Source organism: Scyliorhinus canicula, chromosome 1 (assembly GCF_902713615.1).
Source record: "Scyliorhinus canicula chromosome 1, sScyCan1.1, whole genome shotgun sequence".
Classification (NCBI taxonomy): domain Eukaryota; kingdom Metazoa; phylum Chordata; class Chondrichthyes; order Carcharhiniformes; family Scyliorhinidae; genus Scyliorhinus; species Scyliorhinus canicula.
This window is the reverse complement of record NC_052146.1, coordinates 194,116,359-194,139,593: the sequence shown is the minus strand read 5'-3', so window position 1 is coordinate 194,139,593 and position 23,235 is coordinate 194,116,359. Positions and strand designations below refer to the sequence as shown.

The following is a 23,235-nucleotide window of genomic DNA, read 5'->3' as shown; positions in this document are numbered from 1 at the left end:
TTATCCATTTCGATAGCAAAAACAGGAAGGCAGATAATTATTTGAATGAGTGTAAATTGTGAGAGGTGGACACTCAGTGAAACCTTGGTGTCCTCGTGCATCAGTCGCTGAAAGTAATTGTGCAGGTACAGCAGGCAATAAAGAAGGTATATTGGCCTTCACAGAGAGATTATTGGAATAGAGATGTTTTAGTGTGCGGTGGTTAGAGGGGAGCTGATCTCGATACGGGCCCACAGGGAGAAGGCAGACAGAGCAGAGATGGACCGACTGATAAAGGAGATATTGCAGGTCGACAGGAGGTATGGGGAGGCCCCAGGGGCAGGGCTTTTAAGGGAACGACGGAGGCTACAGGCGGAGTTTGGCTTGTTAACTACAGGGAAGGCAGTGGAGCAGCTGAGGAAGGCCAGGGGGGCGATTTATGAATATGGAGAGAAGGCCAGCAGAATGCTCGCGCAGCAGCTGAGAAAGAGGGATGCAGTCAGGAAGAAAGGGAAAGTAAGAACGGGGACGGGAACCTGGTCGGATATTCAGCAGGGGTCAATAAGGCGTTCAAGGAGTTTTACAGCAGGTTGTATGAGTCGGAACCCCCAGCTGGGCCGGAGGGGATGAGGCACTTTTTAGAGGGGCTGAAGTTCTCGAAGATGGATGGGGGGTTGGTGGAAGAGCTGGGGCCCCCGATTGGTTTGAGGCAATAGCAGAGGGTCTGAAGGCCATGCAGTCGGGTAAAACCCCGGGACCGGACGGGTACTCAGTGGAGTTTTATAAAATGTTCTCTGGGATATTGGGTTCGCTGTTGGTGAAGACATTTAATGAGACAAGGGAGCGTGGAGTGCTTCCCCCGACGATGTCACAGGCCACTATCTCATTGATCCTGAAGTGGGACAAGGATCCGGAGCTACAGGTCCTACAGGCCTATATCCCTACTAAATGTAGACGCCAAACTGTTGGCCAAAATCTTGTCCTCTAGGATTGAAGACTGCGTTCCGGACGTGATTGAGGAGGACCAGACGGGATTCGTTAAGGGTAGGCAGTTGGCGCCAACACTAGAAGGTTGTTAAATGTGAGTATGATGCCCCCAGAAGGTAGGGACGTGGAGGTAGTGGTCGCAATGGACGCAGAGTAGGCATTTGATCGGGTGGAATGGGAATATCTGTGGTAGGTACTAGGACGGTTTGGATTTGGGCGGAGCTTCATTGACTGGGTCAGGCTGCTGTATCAGGCTCCTGTTGCGAGCGTACGGATGAATAGGTCAACATTGGGCTATTTTAGGCTGCACCCGGGGACGAGACGGGGTTGCCCCCCTCTCCCACTGCTGTTTGCGCTGGCCAGAGAGCCAATGGCAATTGCACTTAGAGCTGGTCCGGGGGGGGTTGGTGGAACACAGAGTCTTGCTTTACGCAGATGCCCTGCTCCTATATGTTTCGGACCCACTAGAAGGGATGGAAGAAATTATGAGGATTCGGGGGGAATGTGGCCGGTTTTCGGGTTATAAATTGAATATGGGTAAAAGTGAGATGTTTGCGATCCAGGCAAGGGGGCAGGAGAGACGATTGGGGGAGCTGCCGTGTAGGGTGGTGGGGTGAAGCTTTCAGTACCTAGGCATTCAGGTGGCACGGGAATGGGAACGGCTACACAAGTTAAATTCGACCCGATTAGTAGACCAAATGAAGGCCGATTTGTGACGGTGGGACGCGCTCCCGTTGTCACAGCTGGGAGGGTGCAGACAGTGAAAATGACGGTCCTCCCGAGATTCCTTTTTGTGTTTCAGTATCTCCCCATCCTTATCCAGCAGTCCTTCTTTAAATGGGTCAATAAGGTAACGGCTTTGTGTGGGCGGGCAAGACCCCGCGAGTAAAAAAGAGGATGCTGGAGCGGAGCCAGGGGGAGGGTGGGCTGGCACTGCCGAACTTTAGTAATTATTATTGGGCGGCGAATATAGCCATGATTAGGAAGGGGGGGGGGTCTATGTGGGAGCGAGTGGAGGTGGCATCATGCATAGAACATAGAACATAGAACATTACAGCGCAGTACAGGCCCTTCGGCCCACGATGCTGCACCATCCTGTGAAACCCTTCTAAAGTCCCTCTTATCGTCCATATGCCTATCCAATTACCATTTGAATGCGTTTAGTGTTGGCGAGTCCACTACTGTTGCAGGCAGGGCATTCCACGCCCTTACTACTCTCTGAGTAAAGAATCTACCTCTGACATCTGTCCTATATCTATCTCCCCTCAATTTAAAGCTATGTCCCCTCGTGCTGGACATCACCATCCGAGGAAAAAGGCTCTCGTGTCCACCCTATCTAATCCTTTGATCATCTTGTATGCCTCAATTAAGTCCCCTCTTAACCTTCTTCTCTCTAACGAAAACAGCCTCAAGTCCTTCAGCCTTTCCTCATATGATCTTCCCTCCATACCAGGCAACATTCTTGTAAATCTCCTCTGTACCCTTTCCAATGCTTCCACATCCTTCCTATAATGTGGCGACCAGAACTGCACACAATACTCCAAATGCGGCCGCACCAGAGTTTTGTACAACTGCAACATAACCTCATGGCTCCGAAACTCAATTCCTCTACCAATAAAAGCTAACACATCGTACGCCTTCTTAACAACCCTCTCAACCTGGGTGGCAACTTTCAGGGATCTATGGACATGGACACCGAGATCTCTCTGCTCGTCCACACTACCAAGAATCTTACCATTAGCCCAGTACTCTGCCTTCCTGTTATTCCTTCCAAAATGAATCACCTCACACTTTTCTGCATTAAACTCCATTTGCCACCTGTCAGCCCAGCTCTGCAGCTTACCTATGTCCCTCTGTAACTTGTAACATCCTTCTGCACTGTCCACAACTCCACCGACTTTAGTGTCATCTGCAAATTTACTCACCCATCCTTCTACGCCCTCCTCCAGGTCATTTATAAAAATGACAAACAGCAACGGCCCCAAAACAGATCCTTGTGGCACACCACTAGTAACTGGACACCAGTCAGAGCATTTCCCATCAACCACCATTCTTTGTCTTCTATCAACTAGCCAATTTCTGATCCAAACTGCTAAATCACCCTGAATCCCATGCCTCTGTATTTTCTGCAATAGCCTACCGTGGGGAACCTTATCAAACGCTTTACTGAAATCCATATACACCACATCAACTGCTTTACCCTCATCCACCTGTTTGGTCACCTTCTCGAAGAACTCAATGAGGTTTGTGAGGCACGACCTACCCTTCACAAAACCATGTTGACTATCTCTAATCAAATTATTCCTTTCCAGATGATTATACATCCTATCTCTTATAAACCTTTCCAAGACTTTTCCCACAACAGAAGTAAGGCTCACTGGTCTATAATTACCGGGGTTATCTCTACTCCCCTTCTTGTACAAGGGGACAACATTTGCTATCCTCCAGTCCTCTGGCACTATTCCTGTAGACAAAGATGACTTAAAGATCAAAGCCAAAGGCTCAGCGATCTCCTCCCTAGCTTCCCAGAGAATCCTAGGATAAATCCCATCCGGCCCAGGGGACTTATCTATTTTCACACTTTCCAGAATCGCTAACACCTCCTCCTTATGAACCTCAAGCCCTTCTAGTCTAGTAGCCTGTATCTCCGTATTCTCCTCGATAACTTTGTCTTTTTCCTGTGTGAATACTGACGGAAAATACTCATTTAGCACCTCTCCTATCTCCTCAGACTCTCCGCACAACTTCCCACTACTGTCCTTGACTGGCTCTACTCTTACCTTAGTCATTCTTTTATTCCTGACATACCTATAGAAAGCTTTAGGGTTATCCTTGATCCTACCTGCCAAAGACTTCTCATGTCCTCACTTGGCTCTTCTTAGCTCTCTCTTTAGAGCCTTCCTAGCTAACTTGTAACTCTCAAGCGACCCAACTGAACCATCACGTCTCATCTTCACATAAGCCTCTTTCTTCCCCTTGACAAGTGTTTCAACTGCTTTAGTAAGCCATGGTTCCCTCACTCGACCACTTCCTCCCTGCCTAACAGGTACATACTTATCAAGGACACGCATTAGCTGTTCCTTGAACATGCTCCACGTTTCCATTGTGTCCATCCCCTGCAGTTTTCCTCTCCAGGCGATGCATCCTAAGTCTTGCCTCATCGCATCATAATTGCCTTTCCCCCAGCAATAACTCTTGCCCTGCGGTTTATACCTATCCCTTTCCATCGCTAAAGTAAACGTAATCGAATTGTGGTCACTATCACCAAAATGCTCACCTACCTCCAAATCTAACACCTGTCCTGGTTCATTACCAAGTACCAAATCCAATACGGCCTCGCCTCTTGTTGGCCTATCTACATACTGCATCAGGAAACCCTCCTGCACACATTGGACAAAAACGGATCCATCTAAAGTACTCGAACTATAGTGTTTCCAGTCAATATTTGGAAAGTTAAAGTCCCCCATAACAACTACCCTGTTATTTTCGCTCCTATCCAGAATCATCTTTGCAATCCTTTCCTCTACATCTCTGGAACTTTTCGGGGGCCTATAGAAAAGTCCTAACAGGGTGACCTCTCCTTTCCTGTTTCTTAACTCAGCCCATACTACCTCAGTATTCGAGTCCTCATCAAATGTCCTCTCAGCCACCGTAATACTGTCCTTGACTAACAATGCCACCCCTCCCCCTCTCTTACCACCTTCCCTGAACTTACTGAAATATCTAAACCCCGGCACCTGCAACAACCATTCCTCGCCCTGCTCTATCCATGTCTCCGAAATGGCCACAATATCGAAGTCCCAGGTACTAACCCACCTTATTCCGGATGCTCCTAGCATTGAAGTAGACGCACTTTAGACCACCTTCCTTCCTGCCGGTACACTCCTGCAACTTTGAAACCTTACTCATGACCTCACTACTCTCAACTTCTTGTGTACTGGAGCTACAATTCAGGTTCCCAATCCCCTGCTGAACTAGTTTAAACCCTCCCGAAGGGCATTAGCAAACCTCCCCCCAGGATATTAGTACCCCTCTGGTCCAGGTGTAGACCATCCCGTTTGTAAGGACACTAGTTTGGGGGAATTGGTAACGGCACCTCTGCCGTTCCCGCCGGCACGGTACTCCACCAGTCCCATGGTGATGGCGGCCCTGAGAGTCTGGGGGCAATGGAGGAAGCATGTGGGAGCGAAGGGATCATCGGTCTGGTCTCCAATCTGTAATAATCACCGGTTTGCCCCGGGAAGGCTGGATGGAGGGTTCCGGAGATGGCAGAGAGCAGGGATTGAGAGGATGGGAGATATGTTTATAGGGGGGAACTTTTCTAGCCTGAGGGAGCTGGAGGAGAAATTTGGTTTGACAGGAGGAAATGAGTTTAGGTACTTGCAGGCGCGGGACTTCCTAAGCAGGCAGGTCTCAACCTTCCCGCTCCTACCACCAAAGGGGATACAGGACAGGGTAGTTTCCAGAATGTGGGTGGGAGAAGGGAGGGTTTCTGACATTTACAAGGAACTCATAGGGTCAGAGGAGACGCAGACCGAGGAGTTGAAACGCAAGTGAGAAGAGGAGGTAGGAGGAGAGATAGAGGATGGTCTCTGGGCGGATGCGTTGAGTAGAGTCAACGCGTCCACAACATATGCCAGGCTCAGCCTAATACAGTTCAAGGTCGTTCACTGAGCCCACATGACAGTGGCCCGGATGAGCAGGTTCCTTGGGGTAGAAGATAGGTGCGCAAGGTGTGCGGGAGGGCCAGCGAATCATGTCCATATGTTCTGGGCATGCCCGAAGCTAAGGGGATTCTGGCAGGGGTTTGCGGATGTCATGTCCAAGGTGTTGAAAACAAGGGTGGCACCGAGTCCTGAGGTGACGATTTTCGGAGTGTTGGAAGACCCGGGAATCCAGGAGGAGAAAGAGGCAGACGTTCTAGCTTTTGCTTCCTTGGTAGCCCGGAGACGGATACTATTAGCTTGGAGGGACCCAAAGCCCCTGAAGTCAGAGGCCTGGCTATCGGACATGGCTGGCTTTCTATGTCTGGAAAAAAATCAAGTTCGCCTTGAGAGGGTCAATGTTCGGATTCGTCCAGAAGTGGCAGCCGTTCGTCGACTTCTTTGGGAAAAATTAACCATCAGTAGAAGGGGGGGGGGTCGGGGTTAGTTTAGAGTAGGGGGTTAGTAAAGGTGGGACCTGTAAGGGAGGACAACGGCTTTTGCACTATGTTTATATTTTCATGTACATTGTTTATTCTGTTGTTATAAAATCATAAATACCTCAATAAAATGTTTATATAAAAATTGGAGATGTTTTAGTGCAATTGTATAGGGCATTGGTGAGGCCACACCTGGAGTATTGTGTGTAGTTTTGGTGTCCTTATCTGAGGAATATGTTCTTGCTATGGAGGGTGTGCAGCAAAGGTCCACCAGGCTGATTCCTGGGATGGTGGGACTGACATATGAGGAGAGACTAAGTCGGTTAGGATTATATTCATTAGAGTTTCAAAGAGTGAGGGGATCTCATAAAAACTTATAAAATTCTAACAGGATTAGACGGGATAGATTCAGAAAGAATGTTCCTGATGGTGGGGAAGTCCAGAACTGGGGTCATAGTTTGAGGAAAAGGGGTAAACCTTTTAGGATTGAGGTGAGGAGAAATTTCTTTACCAGAAAGTGGTGAATCTGTGCAAGTTTCTACCACAGAAAGTAGTTGAGATGAAAACATTGTGTAATTTCTAGAAGGACTTAGATATAGCTCTTGCACTTCCGGTGGCGGCCATGGAGGAGTAGGTCGTACATTTGATAGCTCCCACCTGTAATGGACTTTTGGATCTTTTTCCCCCATTTTGTTCTGGATTTTATGGGATAAATCGGTGAAGAGTGAGACAGTAAGGAGAAATCTCTCACCGGTGTACGGAGAATTGGACCGAAAGTGGGCATGTGAAATGACAAAATCCTATAAGGGAGACACAAGTAGAGCTAGTAACACGGGACAGCATGGCGGGGCATAAGGGCCGCATGGAGACGACACAGTGGTCAACGGAGCAGCTGGTGAAGTTTTTCGAAGATTGCTTCACCAAACTGAAGAAGGACACGCTGGGCCCGATTAAGACTTCGATTGATCAAGTGGTTCAGAATCAGGAAACCCACGGGAGAGCGATCCAGGAGGTGGAATAAAAGTTGTCCGAGCACGAGGAGTATATAACCATGCTGGAAAGCAAGGTGGGAATAATGAATGACCACCAGAAAAGAATGCAGGAGAAGCTGGAGGACCTGGAGAATAGGTCCAGGAGGCAGAATTTCAGAATTGTTGGCCTCCCTGAAGGCAGTGAGGGATTGGATGCAAGGGCCTATGTGACGGACATTTTGGAGATGTTGATGGGGGCTGGTGCGTTCCCTCGGCCCCTGGGATTGGGCAGAGCGCACAGAGCCCTCGCGAGGAAGCCCCGAGTGAACGAGCCGCCGAGGGCCATGGTGGTATGCTTTCACCGTTCCATGGACAAGGGACACGTTTTGCGGTGGGCCAAGAAAGAATGGAGCAGCAAGTGGGAGAACTGTGAGTTGCGTATCCATCAGGACCTGGGAGTGGATTTGGCCAAGCGGCAAGCTGGGTTCAATCGATCAAAAACGACTCTCTTTGAGAAAGGGGTGAAGTTTGGGATGCTGTTCCCAGCCTGTCTGTGGGTCACACATGAGGAACGGGACTTCTACAGACAAAGTATGGACCTTTATTAAAGAAATGAAGCTGGAGGTGAATTAAAAGACACTTATGCCTTGGAGAAGTACTGTGGCAGCGATTTGTGGTGCTGGATTGTATAAATTTAAGTAGCTCTCTGTGAAATAATGGTCTGTGTGGATGATTAAAGGTTGATCTGTCTTGCAGGGAGCTGGTTAGAGGGAAGGATGGGCTTTCAATTTGGTTTTGCTTTTTGGGTGACTATTTTTCTAAAGTGTCTGTTCCTTCATTGTTTTTTCTGATATTTGTTTACTGGGGAATGTGATGCTTTTAAAATGTTTATTCATGTGGGGGAAGAGGGGAGAGAACAATAAGGAGACAGACTGCTTGGTGTCAGGGGCGGGAGGTACCAAGTCAGCATGTGTCAGCTGACACTCGGAAGTGCAGTGGGGGGTGAGCAGGTGTTAAGCTGGAGCTTGACTTGAGGATTGGGTTTTTATGTTGTTGCTGGGGGGGGGGGGGGGGGGGGGAGCTGCTTTGCTGACAGGGGAGGAACGGGGACAGGGGACAAATGGGAGGTTGGGAACGGTGACTGCCCAAGTGGGGACTCAAGGAAGTGGAGGGAGCGAGCTCGAGGCTGGAATAAAAAGGGTGATGGCTAGTCGGCAGGTGGGGGGGGTTGGAAGCCCCCCATCCAGGCTGATCACATGGAGCGTGAGAGGACTGAATGGGCCAGTCAAGAGGGCTCACGTTTTCACGCATTTGAGGGGGTTGAAGGCGGACGTGGCAAGGCTACAAGAGACACACCTAAAGGTTACAGACCAGACGAGATTGAGGAAGGGGTGGCTCAGGACTGGACTCAAAGACCAGGGGCGTAGCGATCTTGATCAGCAAACGAGTGGCATTTGAGGCAGGGAGAAGCGTGTCAGACAAGGGGGGTAGGTATATAATGGTGAGTGGGAAGCTGGAGGAGGTGCGGATGGTACTTGTGAACATACATGCTCTGAATTGGGGCGACGTGGAACTTATGAGGTGGGTGTTCGGTAAGAACCCAGACTTAGAGTCACATAACCTGATCATGGGAGGGGACTTCAATACAGACATTGATCCGGAATTGGACCGGTCAAAATCCAGGACAGGGAGGAGGCCGTCTGCGGCAAAGGCATTGAAGAGTTTTATGGAACAGATGGCAGATGGGGGGAGTAGACCTATGGAGGTTTCCACGGTCGAGGACGGAGGAGTTTTCCTTTTTTTCACACGTCCTCAAGGTATACTCTTGCATCGACTTTTTTGTTCTGAACAGGGCGCTAATACCGAAGGTGGTGGATACTGAGTACTCGGCAATCGCAGTGCCGGATCATGCCCCGCACTGGGTGGATCTGCGGGTTAGTGTGGAGAGAGGGCAACGCCCGCTGTGGAGACTGGATGTGGAGTTGCTAGCGGACGGAGCGATCTGTGGGCGGGTGAACAAGTCCATCCAGAACTACCTGGAAACAATGATACAGGGGAGGTCTCTGCAGCGACGGTCTGGGAAGCTTTGAAGGCAGTAGTCAGAGGGGAATTAATCTCTATACGGGCCCACAGAGAAAAGTCGGAATGGGCTGAGAGGGACAGGTTAGTTAAGGAGATTCTCCAGGTGGAAAGAGATACTCGGAGGCCCCGGACGCGGGGCTACTGATGGAGCGGCGGAGGTTACAGGCGGAGTTTGGGTTGTTGACCACAGGGAAAGCGGTGGAACAGTTGAGGAAGGCAAGGGGGGCAATTTATGAGTACAGGGAAAAGACATGCAGAATGTTGGCCCACCAGCTCAGGAAAAGGGAGGCGGCCAGGGAGATAGGTAAAGTAAAGAGTAGAGACGGTAATGCTGTCCTGGACCCAGCGGGGGTAAACGAGATGTTTAAGGGCTTCTACAGTAAGTTATTTGAGTCAGAACCCCTGGCTGGGGTGGAGGGGATGAGGCAGTTTTTGGATCAGTCGAGGTTCCCGAGGGTGGAGGAGGACCTGGTGGAGGGGCTGGGAGCCCCAATTGAGATTGAGGAAATAATCAAGGGGTTGGAGGGTATGCAGTCGGGCAAGGCCCCGGGGCCTGCCGGCTACCCGGTGGAATTCTATAAGATATTTTCGGAGATATTGAGCCCACTGCTGGTGAGGACATTTAATGAAGCAAGAGAGAAGGGTGTCCTCCCCCAACAATGTCGTAGGCCTCGATTTCATTGATCCTGAAACGGGAGAAGGATCCAGGGCAATGCGGGTCATACAGGCCGATTTCTCTACTGAATGTGGATGCCAAACTGCTGTCTAAGATATTGGCCACAAGGATAGAGGACTGTGTCCCGGGGTGATGGGGCAGACCAGACGGGATTTGTTAAGGGCAGGTAACTCAAGGCCAATGTTCGAAGGCTTTTGAATGCTATTATGATGCCCTCAGAAGGAGAGGAGGCGGGGGTGGTGGTAGCGATGGATGCGGAGAAGGCTTTTGATCGGGTGGAGTGGAATTACCTGTGGGAGGCGCTGGGAAGGTTTGGGTTTGGTGAGGGCTTCATTGACTGGGTGCGGTTGCTCTATCAGGCACCAGTAGCGAGTGTGCGTACAAACCGGCTGAGGTTGGGGTATTTTATACTACACCGAGGGATGAGGCAAGAGTGCCCCCTCTCCCCGCTACTGTTTTCCCTGGCCCTAGAGCTATTGGCCATGGCGTTAAGAGCCTCCAGGAACTGGAAAGGGCTGGTTCGGGGGGTGGGGTGGAGCACCGGGTCTCGCTCTACGCAGGTGACCTGCTCTTGTACATTTCGGACCCGCTGGAGGGGATGGAGGAAGTAATGCGAATCTTGGGAGAATTTGGCAATTTTTCGGGTATAAATTGAACATGGGGAAAAGCGAGATGTTTGTGATCCAGGCAAGAGGAGAGGGGAAGAGACTGGGAGAGCTGCCGCTTAGAATGGTAGGGAAGAGCTTTCGATATCTGGAATCCAGGTAGCCCGAGAATGGGAGGTACTGCACAAGTTAAACCTATCCCAATTGGTAGAACAAATGGAAGGGGACTTTAAGAGATGGGACATGCTCCCGTTATACCTGGCGGGGAGGGTACAGACCGTGAAAATGACGGTCCTCCCCAGATTTCTGTTTGTCTTTCAGTGCCTCCCCATCTTCACCCTAAGGCCTTTTTCAAGCGGGTGAATAAGATTATTTCGGGCTATGTGTGGGCAGGTAAAACCCCGCGAGTGAAGAAGGTGTTGTTGGAGCGCAGTCGGGGGGAAGGTGGGTTGGCGCTGCCGAACTTCTGTAATTACTACTGGGCGGCTAATATAGCCATGATTCGGAAGTGGGTCGTGGGGGAGGGGTCGGCATGTAAAGACACCAGTTTGGGAGCACTGATAATGTCACCTCTTCCATTCTCGCCGGCCCGATACGCCACAAGTTCGGTGGTGGTGGCGGCTCTGAGAATCTGGGGGCAATGGAGGAGACACAAGAGAGTGGAGGGAGCAACGATTTGGACCCCGATTTATAATAACCATAGGTTTGTACTGGGTAAGCTAGATGGCGGGTTCTGGAGTTGGCAAAGGGCAGGAATTAGGAGGATGGTGGATCTATTTATCAATGAGAGCTTTCCCAGCTTGAAAGCCTTGGAGGATAAATTTAAATTGCCAGCAGGGAATGGTTTTAGGTATTTGCAGGTGCGCGACTTCCTGAGAAAACAGGTTCCGGCCTTTCTGCTGCTGCCGCCATGGGGGATACAGGATGGAGTAGTTTCCAGTCCCTGGGTGGGAGAGGGGAAGGTACCGGATATTTACCAGGAGCTTTCGGAGGCGGAGGAAACTCCGGTGGAGGAGCTTAAGGGCAAGTGGGAGGATGAGCTAGGAGGAGAGATAGAGGCGGGTCTAAGGGCGGATGCCCTAAACAGGTTTAATCCCTCCTCATCGTGCAGCAGGCTTAGCCTGATACAATTTAAGGTAGTCCACCTGGCACACATGACAGTGGCTAGGATGAGCAAGTTTTTCAGGGTAGAGGATAGGTGTGCGAGGTGCGCGGGAAGCCCAGCAAATCATGTCCACATGTTTTGGGCATGCCTGAAGCTTCGAGGGTTTTGGCAGGGTTTTACTAAGGCAATGTCCATGGTGTTAAAAACACGGGTGGTGCCGAGTCCGGAGGTAGCGATCTTTGGAGTGTCGGAAGAGCCGGGCGTTCAGGGGCCAAAAGAGGCCAATATCTTGGCTTTTGCCTCCCTGGTAGCCCGGAGACGGATATTGTTAATGTGGAGGGACTCGAAGCCCCCGAGTGTAGAGACCTGGGTTAGTGACATGGCTGGGTTTCTCAGTCTCGAGAAAATAAAGTTTTCCTTAAGAGGGTCAATGGTCGGATTCACCCGGAGGTGGCAGCCGTTCGTCAACTTTCTCGGAGAAAATTAAAATGTCAGCAGAAGCAGAATTCCAAAGTTTGGGGGTGGGCGGCGGATGTTGTGTGGTTGAAGTGCGTGAAGATTGGGCTGGGGAGGGAAATGCTTATTTTATCATGTTGATGTCATTGTTTATATTACTGTTATAAAAAATGTTCAAATACCTCAATAAAACATTATTTAAAAAAAAGATATGGCTCTTGGGGCTAAAGGGATCAAGGATATAGGGGGAAGCTGGGATCAGGGTATTGAAGTTGATGATCAGCCATGATCATAATCAATGGCGAAGCAGGCTCGCAGGGCCGAATGGCTATCTCTTGCTTCTATTTTGTAGGTTTCTATAATGCAATCTTCTTCAGGAGTGCTTCTGACAGATCATCCTTTTTCTTCAACCGAGGATTCCCCATCCCCTCCCCCCACTGCCACCAACCCACACCAACCAAGCCATTCTATTTTCCACACTTCTACTCTCACCTCTTCCCCGCCTCCAAGAACCATGATCAGATTCCCCTTGTCCTCACCTTCCACCCCATCATCCTCAGCTATTTCTCCAATGTGGTGCCACCACCAGACACATTTTCCATTCCCCTCTCCTTTTAGCATTCCAGAAGGGTCGTCCTGTCAGTAACACTCTGGACCACTCCTCAACCACTCCCAACCTCCCCTTCCCACCGCACCTTTCCATGCAAGTATAGGAGACGTAACACCTACCCTTTTACCTCCTCCCTTCTCAGCATCCCAGGCCCTCAAAAAACAGTAGCTAACTTGTACTTCTTACAACTTTGTATATGCAATGCAGTCTGCTCTACACTGAGGAGACCAAGTGTAGATTGTTTGCCCATTTTGCCAACACCTCCGCTCAGTCTGCGAGTCGGCCGCCATCTATAATCTCTACCTTGCCGGCACACTGACTTCTCTGACCTCAGCCTGCTGCAGCCTTCCAATGAAGCTCAACCTCGACTCAAGGAACACCACCTCCCCATTCCATTGGGCACCTTACAGCCTTCTTGACTCAACAGTCAGCAATTTCAGATTGTAATCTCTTCCCCCATTTTGAGGTTTCAGTTTTAGTCTAATTTTCCCCCTTGTTTTTGCTTTTAGATGGTAGAATGTTTCTCGTTCTGTCATTCACACCTCCCCTACGCACATCTTTTCTTCAGTTCTGAAGAGGGAGTTATATTTGGCTCCAAACGTTCTCTCAGTTTCTACAGATGCTGCCAGACTATTTTCCAGCACTTTGTGTTTTTATTTCAGACCTCCAGTATCCGCAGTATTTTGCTTTGATTCTTTTGTTTTACTTGTCCGGTTATCATTCCCTTTGGCCTTGCACTTCCAGTTCTTTCATCATTTAACCTCTCCTGTCTTCATCCTATCAAACTCCATCTTTTCCCATCCTCCTCCCTTTTCACTTTCCTAAAACATGTCACATTTCTAACTTTTCCCAGTTCCCAATGAAAGATCATCAAATCAAAATGTTGAGCGCGATTAACCAACAAGTTTCTCAGTGTGTAGTGGACTGGAACTGCCATGAGCTTCCCAACACTTGGCCCGGCGAGAACATGACCATTATAAAGATTAATTGGTCCATTTAGCAAGGTCCCACCGGCTTCACGCCTCAAATGATGATTCTGCCAGCTGATTCACCCTGACAGCGTTCGGCAGGCCCCTGCTAACAAGGGAGATCCTGCTGGGACACTCTGTTCCCCTGAGGGTCTTGGAGGGTCAGTAACAGGGCAGTCAGTGCCACCTGGGAAGAAGTGGCAGCAGCCGTAAGCTCGGGGTGCGTCACCAGGCCCAGTGCAGTAAGAAGATCAATGTCCTCCACCAGACAGCATAGGTGATTTTGCACTGGAACTCCAATGCACCCCCCCATATTGAGAATGCACCTGGCACCATCCCATCCCAACATCGTTCCATGCTCTGGCACACCCATGCCCAGCAGTGCCATCCCACCCCCATACTCCCAATCCCACACATACTCCTCACCCCCCTTCTCCCCATCCCCCCATCTCCCCATTCCCCCACACTCCCCACTTCTTGCCTATGCCCCATCTCCCCCAGCCCCAGCCCAAATCACCCACACCCACTCGATGGACAACACATGTGGCTCACGATGCTCCCTCTCTGTCCCTGCAGGAGAAGTTGGCTCACAACTGACGGGAGAGGGCCCAGATGGGCGGTGGGGTGCCGGACATCAGAGTCCTTACCCCCTACGAGGAAAGGGGTGGGTGGGTTTCCCTCTACACCCCCCCTCCCCGTCCTCACCTCCCATGAGTATACCTTGGAGGAGAGCTCAGAGGGCGCCACTGCATTGGCAGCATGGCTGTCAACCCCACCCTCCACCAGCACAGAGACACACACCTCGGTGGGCAACAATAGTGGACAGGCTTCTGGGGCACATTCTGGTAAGCACCTCACAGTTGTTGATGGACATTAGCTAGAGGCAGCAACGCCCAGGCAACACAGAAGTCGGAGGTCTGCTGGATCCCAGTCGGGTCCCAATCAGATGCTAAGCCTCTGGACCAGGTTTACCCAGAGCTGATGCAGTTATAGGGTGCGGCCGTGATATTCAGAGGATGTGAGTAACATTCCAGCAGGGCCATAGGCGATTGGAGGAGTCCCAGAGGCTACTGGCGCAGGAGATGTCGCTGGCGATGCGTGGCACCAAGGCCAACACTGCTAGGGTGGCGACTGCAGTGGAAAGCCTGGTGCACAACGTCACCAGCATGAGCGGAGAGGAGGTGTCCAAGGTGTAGTTCAGTCAGTGACGGCCATGGTTGAGCACCTTGTCAGCATGTTGCAGTTGCTGGGGGACGTGACCCAGTACCAGGTGGACCATGATGAGGGGCATTTTCCAGTCTCAGGTGGGCATTGCTGAGGCCTTCCAGCGCATGTTCCAATTGCTGCGGGATGTCTCCCAGTCTCAGGTGGGCATAGGCGAGACGAGGCAGAGCTTGTCCCAGTCACAGGTGAGCATTGCCAGGGTGTTTCAGAGCATGTCACCAGGGCTGCATGGTAGCATAGTGGTTAGCACAATTGCTTCACCGCTCCAGGGTCCCGGGTTCGATTCCCAGCTTGGGTCACTGTCTGTGCGGAGTCTGCACGTTCTCCCCGTGTCTGCGTGGGTTTCCTCCGGATCCTCCGGTTTCCTCCCTGAATCCAAAGATGTGCAGGTTAGGTGGATTGGCCACGCCTAAATTGCCCTTAGTGTTGGGTGGGGTTACTGGGGATAGGGTGGAGGTCTAGGCTTGGGTGGTGTGCTCGTTCCAAGAGCTGGTGCAGACTTGATGGGCCGAATGTACTGTAAATTGTGAGATCTTGTGAGATGTCACAGTCACTGAAAAGCGTCGCTAAGGGCATTGACACTGTGCTGCAGACATTGAGGAGTTACCAGGGCTTGCAAAGGCAGCTGATGGAGGGGCAACCAGGGATCGATCCTGCTGTCCCTCCATCCCGAGGACCCTATGGGCACCGACCGGGGGTAGAGAGGGTACTGGGTGCCAACCCGGAACCACCGTATGGTCTGGTGTCGGCAACAACCAGCTCCCCCGAGACCCAGCCCCCTGACAACAGCACGTCTCGGAGTCAGCATCCAGAACAGGGTGGCACGGCGAGGCATGTGCCACCGGCAAGTAGCCCGGGGCCATCCCGATAACGAAGACTCACCTTGCCAGCAACGGCCACATCCAATGAAAGAATGAAAAGATTTAAAATAAACTGAATGGTCTCCCTCCAATTAATATCTTAACATCCTCGAGGGTGAACAAGATTTAAAACTCTGGAAAATATCGGCAAATTTGAGACACTGAGAAAATGTTTGTTTTGATTCCATATCCATTCACATGACAAGAAATAAAATTGTTTGGGAGTGATCACCCATCATAACAATCACAGTAAACATAGGTTCAGCTCCTCCTCACATACTGTAAATAACAGGATGTAGAAGGCCACGTGCCTGGGGTGGGGATCCCTTATTTCAACACTGTCGATGGGGTGGTCAGCGCCACTTGGGTCAATCCACCTTGCTCTGCCTCATTTCCGGATCAGGGGAGCCTTTTTCACATACAGTCAAATCCCTACAGTGCAGAAGGAGGCCATTCGGCCCATTGTGTATAGACCGACCTTTGAAAGAACACTCTACCTAGACACACTGCCCCGCCCTAGCTCCGTAGCCCCATAACCCCACCTAACATTCTGGACACTAAGGGGCAATTGACCATGGTCAATCCACCTAACCTGCACATCTTTAGACTGTGGGAGGAAACCGGAGCACACCTATACCGACACTGGTAGAACGTGCAAACTCCAGACAGACAGTCATTCAAAGTCGGAATCGAACCGGGGTCGCTGCCGCTGTGAGGCAGCAGTGCTTACCACTGTCTCTCTGCTGGATTTTCCAAGCTTCCCTCCCCTTCTGCTTTTCTTCTCTAAACATTAAACATCCTCTGGACTCACCATTTGTTTTCTTATATGTTTTCCAATATGAACCCCTGTCCCTTCACACGGTTTTCCCGATTTGTCTTTTAATCTCTCCTATCGCAGACCTTTCTCCATTGTTCATGTCATCTCCTCCCCATGGCTCTGCCTTCAATGCTTTGCACTTCGACAATCTTCCAGTCCCATGGCAACCTAAAATGCTAACTCTGCTTCTCTTTCCATAGATGGTGCTAGATGTTCCCAGTCTTCTCTGTTTTAATTCCTTAGCCAAGTGTAATTGAGAGATGGAATCATGCTCCGGATAGTTAGATAGTAAAACTGTATACGAGTATATAAGATTAATGGCTGATTTAATTGAGGTGCTTAAGGTGATCACAGGAGGTAGGTAGGGTAGAACTGTTAGGGATAGGGTCAAGACAGGCTGGGGACTTGCGATTCTTGGGGTTCGGGTGGAGTCGGGAGTGCAGGAGGCGAAAGAGGCCGATGTTTTAGCCTTTGCGTCCCTAGTAGCCCGGCGGAGGATCTTGCTGCAATGGAAAGATGCGAGACCTCCGAGCGTGGAGACCTGGATCAATGACATGGCGGGATTCATTAAGCTGGAGAGGGTCAAATTCGCCCTGAGGGGGTCGGTACAAGGGTTCTTTAGGAGGTGGCAGCCTTTCCTCGACTTTCTGGCTCAACGATAAGGAACTAGGTCAGCAGCAGCAGCAACCCGGGGGGGGGGGGGGGGGGGGGCTTAGGGGGATAGTGTTTAAGTTAATTTGCTTGTTGTTAATTTATTTTGTTCTTTATTGGGTTGGGGGGGTGGGGGGGTTTGTTATATGCGTTGTTACGGGTGCCGGGGGGTGTTTGTTATTGTTATTATTGTTCTGTTGATATATATTTTCCAAAAAATTCCAATAAAAAATTTTTTTTTTTTTAAAAGAGCTGTTAGGGGAGTCCAGAACTAGGGAATGACTTCAAATTAGAGTTTGGTTGTTCAGGAGCGACTACACAAATGGTAGTGGGATTCAGGAACTTTCTCTTCTCTAAGCAAACTGTTGAGGTTCAGTCAAATGAAAATGTTAAAACTGGGATTGACAGATTTTTATTCGACAAAGTTGTTAAAGATTGTGGGACTTAGGTGGTTAGATGTAGTCAAGACGCAGAACAGCTATGATCTGACTGAACACGCATGAGTGGTTAAACGTTTTTGTTCTCCAACTTCCGGTGGCTCCCGCTCTGGCTTTTAAGCGCTGGATTTGAAGAAACAGTGAACAAGTGTTCGGTGTATATATTGGTTTATGGAACAGAGAGCCCGAAGAGATCCAAAGGGAAGAAACAAAAAGACAGGCTCGAGCTGAGTATTGGCTGCAGCAGCGGACAAGATGGCCGGTGTCCAGACCCCTGGGGCTTCGACCCAACCATCAACGGAGGAGCTGATGCAGGTCATCCGGGAAGGCTTCGCCAGACAGAAACGGGAATGTCTGGACCCCATTAAGGAAACGGTGGAGAGGATGGAGCGGAGGCTAGATGTCCAGGACAGGGCGACCCAGAAACTGGAGAAGGCGCTAGCTGAATAAGAGGAACACCAGGCGGCGTTGGAGATGGAGGTGGGGTTGCTGAGGGACCGGCAAAAAAGGCTGCTGGAACAGGTAGAGGAATTGGAGAATAGGTCCCGGAGCCAGAGCCAAAGGATTGTTGGCCTCCCGGAGAGGGCGGAGGGGGCTGATCCCGGGGAGTTTGTGGCGAACATGTTCCAGAAGCTGCTGGGAGATGGGGCTTTCCCCCGACCGTTGGAAGTATATCGGGTGTACAGAGCGCTGGCGAGGAAGCCGCGGCAGGGAGACCCCCCCCTCGGGTGATGGTGGTCAGGTTCCATAGGTACCTGGATAAGGAGCATATTCTCCAATGGGCCAAACGTGTGGGACAACAGCGTTTTGCGGGCGTACCAAGATCTAAGCATGGAGTTGGCCAAGAGGAGGGCAGGCTGTAATCAAGTCAAGACGATCCTGTTCAAGAAGCAGGTTAAGTTTGGTCTGTTGTATCCGGCGCGACTTTGGGTTACGCATGGGGACCAACATCACTACCTTGAGTCGCTCGAGGACACTATGGAGTTTGCCAGGGAGAAAGGACTGGTGCCAACTTGAGAACATTCTGCTCTAAGTTTGAGAAACTGTTTTTCCTGCTCGTTTCATAAGAACATAAGAACTAGGAGCAGGAGTAGGCCATCTGGCCCCTCGAGTCTGCTCCGCCATTCAATGAGATCATGGCTGATCTTTTGTGGACTTAGCTCCACTTTCCGGCCCGAACACCATAACCCTTAATCCCTTTATTCTTTAAAAAACTATCTATCTTTACCTTAAAAACATTTAATGAAGGAGCCTCAACTGCTTCACTGGGCAAGGAATTCCACAGATTCACAACCCTTTGGGTGAAGAAGTTCCTCCTAAACTCAGTCCTAAATCTACTTCCCCTTATTTTGAGGCTATGTCTCCTAGTTAGAACATAGAACAGTACAGCACAGAACAGGCCCTTTGGCCCTCGATGTTGTGCCGAGCAATGATCACCCCAGTTAAACCCACGTAACCCGTATACCCGTAACCCAACAATCCCCCCATTAACCTTACACTACGGGCAATTTTAGCATGGCCAATCCACCTATCCCGCACGTCTTTGGACTGTGGGAGGAAACCGGAGCACCCGGAGGAAACCCACGCACACACGGGGAGGACGTGCAGACTCCACACAGACAGTGACCCAGCCGGGAATCGAACCTGGGACCCTGGAGCTGTGAAGCATTGATGCTAACCACCATGCTACCGTGAGGCCCATGCAATGTATGCAATGACCTGCTTTTGTACGGGGATGGACGGAATCATGGCGACCCTGGGGGAATTTGGCCGGTTTTCGGGGTATAAATTGAATATGACAAAAAGTGAAATGTTTGTAGTCCAGGAGAGGGGCCAAGGGGACCGGCTGAGGGAGCTGCCGTTCCGGCTAGTTGGGGACAGTTTCAGGTACCTGGGAATACAAGTGGCGTGGGAATGGGGTCGACTACGTGTGTGCGTGGGTTTCCTCCGGGTGCTCCGGTTTCCTACCACAGTCCAAAGATGTGCGGGTTAGGTGGATTGGCCATGCTAAATTGCCCTTAGTGTCCTAAAAAGTAAGGTTAAGGGTGGGGGTTGTTGGGTTATGGGTATAGGGTGGATACGTGGGTTTGAGTAGGGTGATCATTGCTCGGCACAACATCGAGGGCCGAAGGGCCTGTTCTGTGCTGTACTGTTCTATGTTCTACACAAGCTGAACCTTGTTTTTTTATTTATTTATTTATTTAAATTTAGAGTACCCAATTCATTTTTTCCAATTAAGGGGCAATTTAGTGTGGCCAATTCACCTAGCCTGCACATCTTTGGGTTGTGGGGGCGAAACCCACGCAAGCACGGGGAGAATGTGCAAACTCCACACGGACAGTGACCCAGAGCCGGGATCGAACCTGGGACCTCGGCGTCGTGAGGCAGCAGGGCTAACCCACTGCGCCACCGTGCTGCCCCACAAGCTGAACCTTGTTGTAAGATGAGCAGTTATTTTTTTCAAAGGAGATTCTTAAAGCTTCTTTGCTCATTGTGCCAACCTCTGCAGCATTTCAAATAATTGCCCAGACTTGCCTATGGCTCATTGCTTCTGTACATAATGTATACTGGAAGAGTGGGAATGGAAATGCATAGGGGATATGGAAGGGACAATGTGGCATAGAGGAAATATGGCGGGTCATGGGGAATATCGGGGGACATGGAGTGGGCATGGAAGATATGGGCAGCATGGAGGGGGAATTGCTGTGGATGGGAGGGGGTTTGATGTGAGGTGAGGGGTGAATGCTAGACAGCCTAACACTGCTGAATTGAATTGGTCTGAAGTCCCAGGAAAGATAGGCCGCCTTCTAACTACTGGCCTCACCACCTGCCCACGTCCGTTCCCATCTCGGGCCTGCCTCAGGAGGTGCTGAGCCTGACTGCAAGCCTGCACCCAACACCCGAAGACCGGATGAGTGAGCTGAAATTTAGAAGTCGGGACCGCGGCGTTGGGAAATGGCCCGGCTCCCGTTTCCCAAACAGAGGCCAAACATCTGGCCCCGCATTAATGACAGTCATTTTCTAAATTTTTATTGAGGGTGCTGATGCTGAGCCCAGCTGTATAAATTACAACCACAGAGTTACATTGAATGTGCAATAGAGAAACATGCCATTCAGCCCAATTGGTCCATCCTGGTCTTTAAGCTGCATACGAGTCTCCTCTCACCCTCTTTCGCCTAACTCTGTTCACATAGCCTGTTCCTTTCTCCCTCAAGTACCTATCTAGCTCCCCCCTTAAATGGATATATACTTTTTGCCTCAACTACTTCATGTGGTAGCAAATTTCACATTTTAACCATTCTCTGGGGAAAGAGGTTTCTCTAGAATTCCTTACTGAATTCATTAGTTACCCTTGTTTTGCTCTCAATCACAAATGGAAGCATCTTCTCTACGCCTTCCCTGTCGAACACCTTCATCATTTTACGTACCTCTGCTAGGCCATCCCCTTGGCCTGCTCGTTGCTAGGGAAAAAGAGCCGAGCCAAGTTTAAGTTTACTGATAGTTGTAGCCTCTCAGTTATGGATTTTATTTTACCTTCTCCAGAGGCACCATATCCTTTCAGCAAAGAGGGGGTTGCAAATTATTAAGGAGGTGTGACAATCTGCCAGTCGGGGAGCAATTGGGCATGCTAGAGAAAGGACTCTGCTCACCTCATGTGCCGGATGTGGGAGAGCAGGAGGAGGAGTTGGGCTAGTCTCCGGGACTGCTGCTGCAGTGACAGCCCTGCCCTGGTGATAAAGTGAACCAGAGCATCAGTGATTTTGTCCAGGATGATCTGAATCTGCTCGCTGTCGTTCAGAGCTTCCATGGTACTGGAGAGGAAAGGGAACACACCTGTAGGGGGAAATAAACAAAGCAGTTAGGCAAAGCATAGCCAGAGCATCAGAGAGACTGGAGTCTAAACACTGCTGCAGGGATGAAAAGTCCCCTGAAAACTACAAATTGCATTTATAGAGTATCTTTTAATAAAAAACAAATTTTTGAGTATCCAATTCTTTTTTTCCAATTAAGGGGCAATTTAGCGTGGCCCATCCACTTAGCCTTCACATTTTTTAAGGTTGTGGGGGTGAGACCCACACAGACATGGGGAGAATGTGCAAACTCCACAATAAAAGCACCTTTAACATGGTAAAACATCAAAAAGTGTTTCACAAGAGTGTTTTAAAATTCATCGAACCATAGAATATTGAATTCTGACAGTGCAGGAGGAGGCCATTCAGCCTATCAAGTCTGCACCGACCCTTTGAAAGAACACTCTACCTAGACCCAATCCCCCTCCCTATCCTCGCAACCCCACCTATCCTGCTCATCTTTGGACACTAAGGTGCAATTTAGCATGGCCAATCCACCTAACCCGCACATTTTTGAACTGTGGGAGGAAACTGGAGCTCCCACTGTAAAGTGCAAACTCCACCCAGACAGTCACCCAAGGCCGGAATTGAACTCGGCTCCCTGGTGCTGTGAGGCAGCAGTGTGAACCACGGTGCTACCGTGCGGCCCCAAGTTTCCAGTTTGTTTCTCTATATTCAGACTCACAAAGTTGCTATAGAGCAGAAAGACGCTGTTGGGTCCATCAGCACCGGCTCTCCGGTGCTGATGGACCCAACTCACCTGGTGCCATTTCCCCATCTTCCCCCCATAACCTTTCATGTTCTGCCTTTTCAGAAAACTAATTCCCTTTTTAACATCTTGATTGAACCTGCCTTAACCATTCGCCAAGTGAACATGTATTTTCCTCACATCGTCTCTGCTCCTTTCACCATTCTAAATCTGTCGCCTCTCTTTCTTGCTTCCTTCACGAAGGGGAACAGTCTCTCCATGTCAATTCTGTCCCCACCCTGGTGACTTAACACCTACATCAAATCTCCTCTTAGACGCCTCTTCTCCAATCTATCTAGGTAACTGAAGTTCCTCAACCCGGAAACCATGCTTGTGAATCTTTACCGGTGTCTCCCCACCACCCACATCCCGACTCTTGACACTCCACCAGAGACTGTGATTGGGGGGAGCAGAGCAAGGAAGGAAGGGAGGGAAACTGTTATTGGAAGAGCCGGAGGATCAGAAAGTAAGGGAGAATGAAAACCAAAAACAACTCTGCAAGTTGTAGAGAGTAAGAGAGGGAGATGGAAACAATTCTCCTCAGAACAGAGGCTCAGAACATGGGAGCCATGGATAGTTGACACTCTCCTCCCTTTGCAATTATTTTGTTTTTAATTTTTTTAGGGTTATGTGTTTTTATCTGGGGGAGGGCTGCTTCTGGCAGCTGCTAAAGAAGTTGGACTGAGGCGAGTCTTTTTTAACTATTCATACATAAAGAGTCCCGTTCCCACCATTCTCCCAGTTACAACAACCCACAATGTGGCTGATTATAGGAATCTTCTCGACCATGATTTTTCCACAGTGTGGGTCGCAACCCACGGGTGGCCAGGTGTCAGGAGGTGCGTAGAGAAAATTGCCGTTCCCACAGTGGTCCAGATCGCGGGAGAAGTGGCCAATGCCGTTAATGGCTTTTAAATTGAAAATGGTGACCGCTGCCGCCTTTTAATTAAAATGAAATGAGGCTGTGTACAGTCTTCCAGCCAAAAGGGACAGCAGAGAGCAAGTCACTCGCCCTGCATGACACTTGATGTCAAGCACCCTCTATGAATGTACTTTTGCCGCCAA

At 50.0% G+C, this 23,235-nt stretch overlaps 1 protein-coding gene across 4 annotated transcripts in view; it reads right to left on the bottom strand.

Annotated features, from left to right (window-relative positions):
* The window catches only part of esr1 (estrogen receptor 1), a 447,574-nt gene that overhangs the window by 43,775 nt on the left and 380,564 nt on the right, over positions 1-23,235 (bottom strand). For all 4 annotated transcript variants that reach the window (XM_038805682.1, XM_038805662.1, XM_038805671.1 and 1 more), the window contains one exon: positions 21,222-21,405. In XM_038805682.1, coding sequence (XP_038661610.1) covers positions 21,222-21,405 — 184 coding nt within the window. The remainder of the gene's footprint in view (positions 1-21,221; positions 21,406-23,235) is intronic.